At 40.3% G+C, this 12500-nt stretch overlaps 1 protein-coding gene across 1 annotated transcript in view; it reads left to right on the forward strand.

The window, feature by feature from the left end:
- Positions 1-12500, forward strand: part of LOC124036646 (extracellular matrix organizing protein FRAS1-like) — a 142273-nt gene that overhangs the window by 47313 nt on the left and 82460 nt on the right. Inside the window, exons 9-13 of the mRNA XM_046351469.1 lie at positions 130-261; positions 505-633; positions 2852-3099; positions 4790-4941; positions 10168-10330. Coding sequence (XP_046207425.1) covers positions 130-261; positions 505-633; positions 2852-3099; positions 4790-4941; positions 10168-10330 — 824 coding nt within the window. The remainder of the gene's footprint in view (positions 1-129; positions 262-504; positions 634-2851; positions 3100-4789; positions 4942-10167; positions 10331-12500) is intronic.

Here is a 12500-nt window from a genome sequence, read left to right on the forward strand (position 1 = left end):
CTGTGTGTGTGTGTGTGTGTGTGTGTGTGTGTGTGTGTGTGTGTGTGTGTGTGTGTGTGTGTGTGTGTGTGCGTGCGTGCGTGCGTGCGTGCGTGCGTGCGTGCGTGCATGCGTGCGTGTGTGTTCCAGTGTCGGACGGGGAACACACCACTCCAGAGATTGACTTTTCCATCCACCTGTTGGCCAACTACCAGCATCCTCCGGTGTTTCAGATCCTTGACCCTGTTCTGGAGGTTAGCATGGGTGGACGAACACCCATAGGTAAGACTTAACGACCCTCTTCCACCCTTGACTACAGGACATTTGGCAGCGCGTCATTTACAATGCTGCAGCGGGTTGTCATTGTAAATAAAAAATTAGTTCTTAGATGAAAAAAATGAAAAAAGAATACACAACAAATAATTGAAATAGTCAGTGTATCATTAACTGATAGCGCATTACTGTTGACATACAAAACACATCGGTATGCAACGTGGCTTTCATCCTCAATGTCACTTGGTGTAGGTGGGCAGCAGCTGGCAGTAACTGATGCAGATACAGCTCCTGATGAGTTGGAGTTTGAGCTGGTGGAAGGACCGGTCCATGGAACCTTGCTCAAGATGGAGTTTGACTCACAGACTGAGATGATGAATGGTGAGAAGCAGAGTCAACACACAGACAAAGAGAACAATAACACACTGAAAGACAAAGTGTCACCGAATTATGTAGAAGAACAAGAGCGGGGGTTAGTTAGACTAGTGTGATTTAGCTTAAACCCGGGCAAGATGCGTTATTCCTGTGAAACTTCACTGTATGGTGGGATCATGCCCATTGAATCAACAAGACAAAATAACATTGTTACTTGATACTCTATAAGCACTCTTTAGCTGGTTATACATTATAACTAATTATTGCAATTACTTTAGTACCTATTTGTAGTAGCTAGACCAGTAACAGTAGGTAGCTCGATCAGTAACAGTAGGTAGCTAGACCAGTAACAGTAGGTAGCTAGACCAGTAACAGTAGGTAGCTAGACCAGTAGGTAGCTAGACCAGTAACAGTAGTTAGCTAGACCAGTAGGTAGCTAGACCAGTAGGTAGCTAGACCAGTAACAGTAGTTAGCTAGACCAGTAGGTAGCTAGACCAGTAACAGTAGGTAGCTAGACCAGTAGGTAGCTAGACCAGTAACAGTAGTTAGCTAGACCAGTAGGTAGCTAGACCAGTAACAGTAGGTAGCTAGACCAGTAACAGTAGGTAGCTAGACCAGTAACAGTAGGTAGCTAGACCAGTAACAGTAGGTAGCTAGACCAGTAACAGTAGGTAGCTAGACCAGTAACAGTAGGTAGCTAGACCAGTAACAGTAGGTAGCTAGACCAGTAACAGTAGGTAGCTAGACCAGTAACAGTAGGTAGCTAGACCAGAAACAGTAGGTAGCTAGACCAGTAGGTAGCTAGACCAGTAACAGTAGGTAGCAGTAGACCAGTAGGTAGCTAGACCAGTAACAGGTAGCTAGACCAGACCAGTAACAGTAGGTAGCTAGACCGGTAACAGTAGGTAGCTAGACCAGTAACAGTAGGTAGCTAGACCAGAAACAGTAGGTAGCTAGACCAGTAGGTAGCTAGACCAGTAACAGTAGGCAGTTCGACCAGTCACAGTAGGTAGCTAGACCAGTAACAGTAGGTAGCTAGACCAGTAACAGTAGGTAGCTAAACCAGTAACAGTAGGCAGTTCGACCAGTAACAGTAGGTAGCTAGACCAGTAACAGTAGGTAGTTAGACCAGTAACAGTAGGTAGCTAGACCAGAAACAGTAGGTAGCTAGACCAGTAACAGTAGGTAGCTAGACCAGTAACAGTAGGCAGTTAGACCAGTAACAGTAGGTAGCTAGACCAGAAACAGTAGGTAGTTAGACCAGTAGGTAGCTAGACCAGTAACAGTAGGTAGCTAGACCAGAAACAGTAGGTAGCTAGACCAGAAACATTAGGTAGTTAGACCAGTAGGTAGCTAGACCAGTAACAGTAGGTAGCTAGACCAGAAACAGTAGGTAGCTAGACCAGTAGGTAGCTAGACCTGTAACAGTAGGTAGCTAGACCAGTAACAGTAGGTAGCTAGACCAGTAACAGTAGGTAGCTAGACCAGTAACAGTAGGTAGCTAGACCAGTAAGAGTAGGTAGCTAGACCAGAAACAGTAGGTAGTTAGACCAGTAGGTAGCTAGACCGGTAACAGTAGGTAGCTAGACCAGAAACAGTAGGTAGCTAGACCAGAAACAGTAGGTAGTTAGACCAGTAGGTAGCTAGACCAGTAACAGTAGGTAGCTAGACCAGAAACAGTAGGTAGCTAGACCAGTAGGTAGCTAGACCTGTAACAGTAGGTAGTTAGATCAGTAGGTAGCTAGACCAGTAGATAGCTAGACCAGTAGATAGCTAGACCAGTAACAGTAGATAGTTAGACCAGAAGGTAGCTAGACCAGTAGGTAGCTAGAACAGTACCAGTAGATAGTTAGACCAGTAAAAGTAGATAGTTAGACCAGAAGGTAGCTAGACCAGTAGATAGCTAGACCTGTAACAGTAGGTAGTTAGATCAGTAGGTAGCTAGACCAGTAGATAGCTAGACCAGTAACAGTAGGTAGTTAGACCAGTAACAGTAGGTAGTTAGACCAGTAGGTAGCTAGACCTGTAACAGTAGGTAGTTAGACCAGTAACAGTAGGTAGTTAGACCAATAGGTAGCTAGACCAGTAGGTAGCTAGACCTGTAACAGTAGGTAGCTAGACATGTAACAGTAGGTAGTTAGATCAGTAGGTAGCCAGACCATTAAGAATAACATAACAGTTGTATTTATTTAACAGTATCATTCTACTCCTTTGTCAATCCAGGTGACACGTTCTCCTTCAGTGACGTGACCCATAACGTTTTGCAGTACGAACACTCTGGCCTCTCCACCGACGAGGACGCCATCACCTTTACCGTTACCGACGGCTTCTCCATGACGACGGCGGTGGTACAGGTGGTTGTGTTGGGCGTCGGGGGCGACGGGCCCAGGAGAGACCCAGAGGCCCTGCTGTCCATGGAGGTTCCTGAAAAAAGTACTAGTGTCATCAGACGCACTCACCTGGGTTATACGGTTAGTACACACACCTGGTTATACTGTTAGTAAACACACCTGGGTTATACTGTTAGTAAACACACCTGGTTATACTGTTAGTAAACACACCTGGGTTATACTGTTAGTAAACACACCTGGTTATACTGTTAGTAAACACACCTGGGTTATACTGTTAGTACACACACCTGGTTATACTGTTAGTAAACACACCTGGGTTATACTGTTAGTAAACACACCTGGGTTATACTGTTAGTAAACACACCTGGTTATACTGTTATTAAACACACCTGGGTTATACTGTTAGTAAACACACCTGGTTATACTGTTAGTAAACACACCTGGTTATACTGTTAGTAAACACACCTGGGTTATACTGTTAGTACACACACCTGGGTTATACTGTTAGTAAACACACCTGGGTTATACTGTTAGTAAACACACCTGGTTATACTGTTAGTAAACACACCTGGTTATACTGTTAGTAAACACACCTGGGTTATACTGTTAGTAAACACACCTGGTTATACTGTTAGTAAACACACCTGGTTATACTGTTAGTAAACACACCTGGTTATACTGTTAGTAAACACACCTGGGTTATACTGTTAGTAAACACACCTGGTTATACTGTTAGTAAACACACCTGGGTTATACTGTTAGTAAACACACCTGGTTATACTGTTAGTAAACACACCTGGGTTATACTGTTAGTAAACACACCTGGTTATACTGTTAGTAAACACACCTGAGTGTTTACTGTACACTACCGGTCAAAAGTTTTCAAACACCTACTCATTCAAATTATTATTATTTTTTACTATTTTCTATATTGTAGAATAATAATGAAGACATCAAAACTATGAAATAACACATATGGAGTCATGTAGTAACCAAAAAAAGTGTTAAACAAATCTAAATATATTTTATATATGAGATTCTTCAAATAGCCACCCTTTTCCTTGATGACAGCTTTGAAAAAAAAGGTTTGATGTCTTCACTATTGTTCTACAACGTAGGAAATAAACACAAAGAAAAACCATTGAATGAGCAGGTGTTCTAAAACGTTTGACCGGTAGCATATGTCCTAACGTGAACTTGTCCGGTAGTATAGGTCCTAAGGTGAACTTGACTGGTAGTATAGGTCCTAAGGTGAACTTGACCGGTAGCATAGGTCCTAAGGTGAACTTGACCGGTAGCATAGGTCCTAAGGTGAACTTGTCCGGTAGTATAGGTCCTAACGTGAACTTGTCCGGTAGTATAGGTCCTAAGTTGAACTTGACTGGTAGCATAGGTCCTAAGGTGAACTTGACTGGTAGCATAGGTCCTAAGGTGAACTTGACTGGTAGCATAGGTCCTAAGGTGAACTTGACTGGTAGCATAGGTCCTAAGGTGAACTTGACTGGTAGTATAGGTCCTAAGGTGAACTTGACTGGTAGCATAGGTCCTAAGGTGAACTTGTCCGGTAGAATAGGTCCTAAGGTGAACTTGTCCGGTAGTATAGGTCCTAAGGTGAACTTGACCGGTAGTATAGGTCCTAAGGTGAACTTGACCGGTAGTATAGGTCCTAAGGTGAACTTGTCCGGTAGTATAGGTCCTAAGGTGAACTTGTCCGGTAGTATAGGTCCTAAGGTGAACTTGACCGGTAGCATAGGTCCTAAGGTGAACTTGACCGGTACTGTATCATGAAATATGTGATCATATTTTGCAGAGCGACACCTCTCCAGATGAGAAGATACGTATTCAGCTGGTGTCAGTTCCTATGTACGGCATCCTGACCAGGACAGGGTCAGACTCAGAGCACCAGGAGATGACAGAGTACTCCTCTTTCACTGTGGACGACATCAACAAACACAGGATCAGGTAGAGACAGTTCCATTAAACACATAGACAGACAGAGTGAATACATATTATGATATTTGAAATGTCTATATTCTTCACTTTTGTGAAGTGTAATATTTACTGTACATTTCTTTTTTTAACGGATTATTTAAACTTTGTTTATTATCTGTTTCACTTGCTTTGGCAACGTGAACATATGTTTCCCATGACAATAAAACCATTGAATTTAGTTGAATTGAGACAGGCAGAGAGAGAGAGGCAGAGAGAGAGAGGCAGAGAGAGAGAGGCAGAGAGAGAGGGGCAGAGAGAGAGAGGCAGAGAGAGAGGCAGAGAGAGAGGCAGAGAGAGAGAGGCAGAGAGAGAGAGGCAGAGAGAGAGGGGCAGAGAGAGAGAGGCAGAGAGAGAGGCAGAGAGAGAGGCAGAGAGAGAGAGGCAGAGAGAGAGAGGCAGAGAGAGAGAGGCAGAGAGAGAGAGGCAGAGAGAAAGAGGCAGAGAGAAAGAGGCAGAGAGAGAGAGGCAGAGAGAGAGGCAGAGAGAGAGAGGCAGAGAGAGAGGCAGAGAGAGAGAGGCAGAGAGAGAGAGAGGCAGAGAGAGAGGCAGAGAGAGAGAGGCAGAGAGAGAGAGGCAGAGAGAAAGAGGCAGAGAGACAGAAGCAGAGAGACAGAGGCAGAGAGAGAGAGGCAGAGAGAGAGAGGCAGAGAGAGAGAGGGAGAGAGAGAGAGGCAGAGAGAGAGAGGCAGAGAGAGAGAGGCAGAGAGAGAGAGAGGCAGAGAGAGAGAGAGGCAGAGAGAGAGAGAGGCAGAGAGAGAGGCAGAGAGAGAGAGGCAGAGAGAGAGAGGCAGAGAGAGAGAGGCAGAGAGAGAGAGGCAGAGAGGGAGGCAGAGAGAGAGAGGCAGAGAGAGAGGCAGAAAGAGAGAGGCAGAAAGAGAGAGGCAGAAAGAGAGAGGCAGAGAGAGAGAGGCAGAGAGAGAGAGGCAGAGAGAGGGACAGAGAGAGGGACAGAGAGAGGGACAGAGAGAGAGACAGAGAGAGAGGCAGATAGAGAGAGGCAGAGAGGCAGATAGAGAGAGGCAGATAGAGAGAGGCAGAGAGGCAGAGAGAGAGAGGCAGAGAGAGAGAGGCAGAGAGAGAGAGGCAGAGAGAGAGAGGCAGGTCGAGAGAGAGGATGACAGAGTACTCCTCTTTCACCATGGAGAAAGTAATCTAAAGTAGCTTCCTCTCCTTGTTTGCTTCTACTTTACCTGTACTGATCTGTAAAGAACTGGACAGATTGAAACTTATTTCTGTTGTCCACTTCACATTCTGGTAACCATTTCTACCAGCTCCTATGTTATTATTGAAGTCATTATTCAGACCATTTGTTCTGCCGTGTAGATTTTTATTTCAAAATAAATTTAGATTTTTTTTTTCGGTCCAAGTTATTTAATTGAGAGCAATTCTCATTTAGACTTAAAGTAGCGACTTAGTCGAAAGGTTTCTGTAAAAGTAATGGCTTCTATCTTCTGTCACTCCTACTGTACAATAGAAACGGTAGAAAAAGATTAGTGTGTTTTAGCGATGATATGGGAAACAGCTTAGCTCAATTAATCGCTCTGGATAAGAGCGTCTGCTAAATGACTTAAATGTAAATGTAATGTAATTAGCATGTCTAATTAGCGAACATTAAATATCAACCACCTGGAAGAGACACACAGACACACACACATATACACACACACACACACACACACACACACACACACACACACACACACACACACACACACACACACACACACACACACACACACACACACACACACACACACACACACACACACACACACACACACACACAATGAAAACCAGGCATCAAAATGAAAACAAAAATTAGGCCTTGGATCTTCATCCCCATAATGTGCCTCTGATTAGCATTGATGCAAATTAGCACACTAGGCTAATATTATAGCAAACATCTCTGGGGCTGTGGGTTTACATCACTTGTTTTTGATAAACTTACCAGACTGCCTTTCTGTGTTAATGAGAATTAGCAAAATATTATATTTTATTCAGGTACATTTTGCTCGTTTTTAAAGGGCTTTATATACACCATTAGTCTTCATATCGGCACTGTGAGAGATAGAGGATGTTTGATGTGTTCAGATCCGTTCTGCAGATATAGACATATAGATCAGATATAGATCAGATATAGATCAGATATAGATCAGATATAGATCAGATATAGACATATAGATCAGTTATAGATCAGATATAGACATATAGATCAGTTATAGATCAGATATAGATCAGATATAGATCAGATATAGACATATAGATCAGTTATAGATCAGATATAGATCAGATATAGACATATAGATCAGTTATAGATCAGATATAGATCAGATATAGACATATAGATCAGATATAGATCAGATATAGACATATAGATCAGTTATAGATCAGATATAGATCAGATATAGATCAGATATAGATCAGATATAGATCAGATATAGATCAGATATAGACATATAGATCAGTTATAGATCAGATATAGACATATAGATCAGTTATAGATCAGATATAGACATATAGATCAGTTATAGATCAGATATAGACATATAGATCAGTTATAGATCAGATATAGACATATAGATCAGATATAGATCAGATATAGACATATAGATCAGATATAGATCAGATATAGACATATAGATCAGTTATAGATCAGATATAGAGATATAGATCAGATATAGATCAGATATAGAGATATAGATCAGTTATAGATCAGATATAGACATATAGATCAGTTATAGATCAGATATAGATCAGATATAGATCAGTTATAGATCAGATATAGAGATATAGATCAGTTATAGATCAGATATAGACATATAGATCAGTTATAGATCAGATATAGACATATAGATCAGTTATAGATCAGATATAGACATATAGATCAGTTATAGATCAGATATAGACATATAGATCAGATATAGATCAGATATAGACATATAGATCAGTTATAGATCAGATATAGAGACGTAGATCAAATATAGATCAGATATAGATCAGATATAGAGATATAGACCAGACATAGATCAGATATAGAGCTATAGATCAGATATAGATATATAGATCAGTTATAGATCAGTTATAGAGACGTAGATCAAATATAGATCTGATCTAGATCAGATATAGAGATATAGATCAGATATAGATCAGATATAGAGATATAGATCAGTTATAGATCAGATATAGAGACGTAGATCAAATATAGATCTGATCTAGATCAGATATAGAGATATAGACCAAACATAGATCAGATATAGAGCTATAGATCAGTTATAGATCAGATATAGAGACGTAGATCAAATATAGATCTGATCTAGATCAGATATAGAGATATAGACCAAACATAGATCAGATATAGAGACGTAGATCAAATATAGATCTGATCTAGATCAGATATAGACATATAGATCAGTTATAGATCAGATATAGAGACGTAGATCAAATATAGATCTGATCTAGATCAGATATAGAGATATAGACCAGACATAGATCAGATATAGAGATATAGATCAGATATAGATCAGATATAGAGGCGTAGATCAAATATAGATCTGATCTAGATCAGATATAGAGATATAGACCAAACATAGATCAGATATAGAGCTATAGATCAGTTATAGATCAGATATAGAGACGTAGATCAACTATAGATCAGATATAGATCAGATATAGAGATATAGATCAGATATAGACATATAGATCAGTTATAGAGACGTAGATCAACTATAGATCAGATATAGAGATATAGACCAGACATAGATCAGATATAGAGATATAGATCAGATAAAGAGATATAGACCAGACATAGATCAGATATAGAGATATAGATCAGATAAAGATATATAGCTCAGATTTACATTTACATTTAAGTCATTTAGCAGTGCTCTTATCCAGAGCGACTTACAAATTATAGAGATATAGATCAGTTATAGATCAGATATAGAGACGTAGATCAAATATAGATCTGATCTAGATCAGATATAGAGATATAGACCAGACATAGATCAGATATAGAGATATAGATCAGTTATAGATCAAATATAGAGACATAGATCAAATATAGATCTGATCTAGATCAGATATAGAGATATAGACCAGATATAGATCAGATATAGAGATATAGCTCAGATATAGAGATATAGCTCAGATATAGAGATATAGATCAGTTATAGATCAGATATAGAGATATAGCTCAGATATAGAGATATAGATCAGTTATAGATCAGATATAGAGACATAGATCAGATATAGAGATCTAGCTCAGATATAGAGATATAGATCAGTTATAGATCAGATATAGCTCAGATATAGAGATATAGATCAGTTATAGATCAGATATAGAGACATAGATCAGATATAGAGATCTAGATCAGATAAAGGTCAGATATAGAGCTATAGATCAGATATAGATCAGATATAGAGATATAGATCAGACATAGATCAGATATAGAGATATAGATCAGACATAGATCAGATATAGAGATATAGATCAGACATAGATCAGATATAGAGATCTAGATCACACAGATCAGATATAGAGATCTAGATCAGATATAGATCAGATATAGAGATATAGATCAGATATAGAGATATAGATCAGATATAGAGATATAGATCAGATATAGAGATATAGATCAGATATAGAGACGTAGCTCAGATATAGATCAGATCTAGAGATATAGATCAGATATAGAGATATAGATCAGATATAGAGATATAGATCAGATATAGAGACGTAGCTCAGATATAGATCAGATATAGAGATATAGATCAGATATAGAGATATAGATCAGATATAGAGATATAGATCAGATATAGAGACGTAGCTCAGATATAGATCAGATATAGAGATATAGATCTGCATGTATAACGTGTTTTATTAGTGTGAGGAGAATCTTCCACCACTAATCTGTAGATCATCGTTCATGAAAGTGAACGATGGGTGACACTTTTCTTAAAAGCAATCGATAGCTATAATGATTTATGACTTGTTATAAGCATGTATTACCCCTTATAATGTGTACATGTTACAGTAAACTTGTAGTATGCTATGTCTTTCAATATGTCACATCATTGTTGTTGTTGTTGTTAATAGTAAACAAGGGATTATTTTGCGCTGGTTTTGGGTAAAACATGTTATTGTTTTGTTTTGCGATGAACTTCACTAAAGCTCACATTTCCTTCCTGCCATGCAAGCTACATCACTTCCTTTGAGATAGGAAATCAGCCGGTGACGGACATCTTCCATTTTATTGTTTACGACGGTGAAAACAATCGCCTTGACAACCAGATGTGTACCATCACCATCACCTCCATGAAGAGACAGCCTCCAGTGGTCACTGTCCGCAGTGGCATCAAGGTACACACACACACACACACACGCACACACACACACACACGCACACACAAACACACACACACGAACACACACACACGCGCACACACACACACACACATGCGTGCGCACACACGAACACACACGAACACACACACACACGAACACACACATACACACACGAACACACACATACACACACGAACACACACATACACACACGAACACACACGAACACACACGAACACACACGAACACACGCACGCACGCACACACAAACACACACACGAACACACACGCACACATACGCACACATGTGCACACACACACACACACACACACACACACACACACACACACACACACACACACACACACACACACACACACACACACACACACATGTATGCGCACACACACGTGCACACACATACAAAAACACACTCACACACACTACTCAGCTTGTTTGGACAGTTGCTAGGAAACAGAACAAAGAGATATTGTTTGCAACATATGAAGCAACACCAAGCAACACAGCTGATGCAACGCTCAGTGGACCAGTGTGTGTGTGTGTGTGTGTGTGTGTGTGTGTGTGTGTGTGTGTGTGTGTGTGTGTGTGTGTGTGTGTGTGTGTGTGTGTGTGTGTGTGTGTGTGTGTGTGTGTGTTCACTGTGATGTGAAGGAGTCAGGGTCGATCAATGTAACATACATGAGCAGAACAGAAATAGAACCTCTGACATTGGAAATTGATATTGGAATGGAGGGTGTCTGTTCTAGGCATTCTAATTCTATGTCTGTTCTAGTCATTCTAATGCTATGTCTGTTCTAGTCATTCTAATGCTATGTCTGTTCTAGTCATTCTAATGCTATGACTGTTCTAGTCACTCTAATTCTGTCTGTTCTAGGCATTCTAATTCTATGTCTGTTCTAGTCATTCTAATTCTATGTCTGTTCTAGTCATTCTAATTCTATGTCTGTTCTAGTCATTCTAATTCTATGTCTGTTCTAGTCATTCTAATTCTATGTCTGTTCTAGTCATTCTAATTCTATGTCTGTTCTAGTCATTCTAATTCTATGTCTGTTCTAGTCATTCTAATTCTATGGAACGTGGTCTATATTATACATTATAAAACTGGGTGGTACGAGCCCTGAATTCTGGTTGGCTGAAAGCCGTGGTATATGTTTTGTCATACCCATCATTTGTCCTGCTCTAATGACGTTGGTAACCAGTTTATAACAGCAATAAGGCACCTCGGGTGTTTGTGGTATATGACCAATATATCACGGCTAAAGAGCGGTATCCAGTCACTCTGCGTTGCGTCGTGAGTAGAACAGCCCTTAGCCGTGATATATTGGCCATATACTACACCCCCTCTGGCCTTATTATGATATATCATTTTATTTATTTAACCTTTATTTAACCTTTATTTAACTAGGTAAGTCAGTTAAGAACAAATTCTTATTTATAATGACGGCCTACCCCGGCCAAACCCTAACCTGGATGACGCTGGACAATGCCGCCCTATGGGACTCCCAATCACGACCGGTTGATGATACAGCCTGGAATCGAACCAGGGTCTGTAGTGACGCCTCTAGCACTGAGATGCAGTGCCTTAGACCGCTGCTCTTAAGTAATCCCTCAATAACATGGACTGGCAGGCCATGCTGTACTACATGATATAATAGAAATAGTCCTGGGGTGGATGTTGCATGTTACCTTCCACAATCCTCACTGTAAAGATCTTAGTGACTGATCTGTGATCAGAGTTACCTTTCACAATCCTAACTATAAAGATCAGTAGCTATCTAGGGGTAATTTCAAATCAAATCAAATTATTTGTCAAGTGCGCCGAATACAACAGTGAAATGCTTATTTAAAGGCTCTAACCAATAGTGCGAAAAATGTGTGTGTGTGTGTGTGTGTGTGTGTGTGTGTGTGTGTGTGTGTGTGTGTGTGTGTGTGTGTGTGTGTGTGTGTGTGTGTGTGTGTGTGTGTGTGTGTGTGTGTGTGTGTGTGTGTGTGTGTGGGTAAGTAAAGAAATAAAGCAACAGTAAAAAGACATTTGAAACTAACAGTAGCGAGGCAATAAAAGTAGCGAGGCTATAAAAGTAGTGAGGCTATAAAAGTAGCGAGGCTACATACAGACACCGGTTAGTCGGGCTAATTGAGGTAGTATGTACATGTAGGTATAGT

This window comes from Oncorhynchus gorbuscha, linkage group LG05, assembly GCF_021184085.1.
Source record: "Oncorhynchus gorbuscha isolate QuinsamMale2020 ecotype Even-year linkage group LG05, OgorEven_v1.0, whole genome shotgun sequence".
In the NCBI taxonomy this organism is placed as follows: Eukaryota; Metazoa; Chordata; class Actinopteri; order Salmoniformes; family Salmonidae; genus Oncorhynchus; species Oncorhynchus gorbuscha.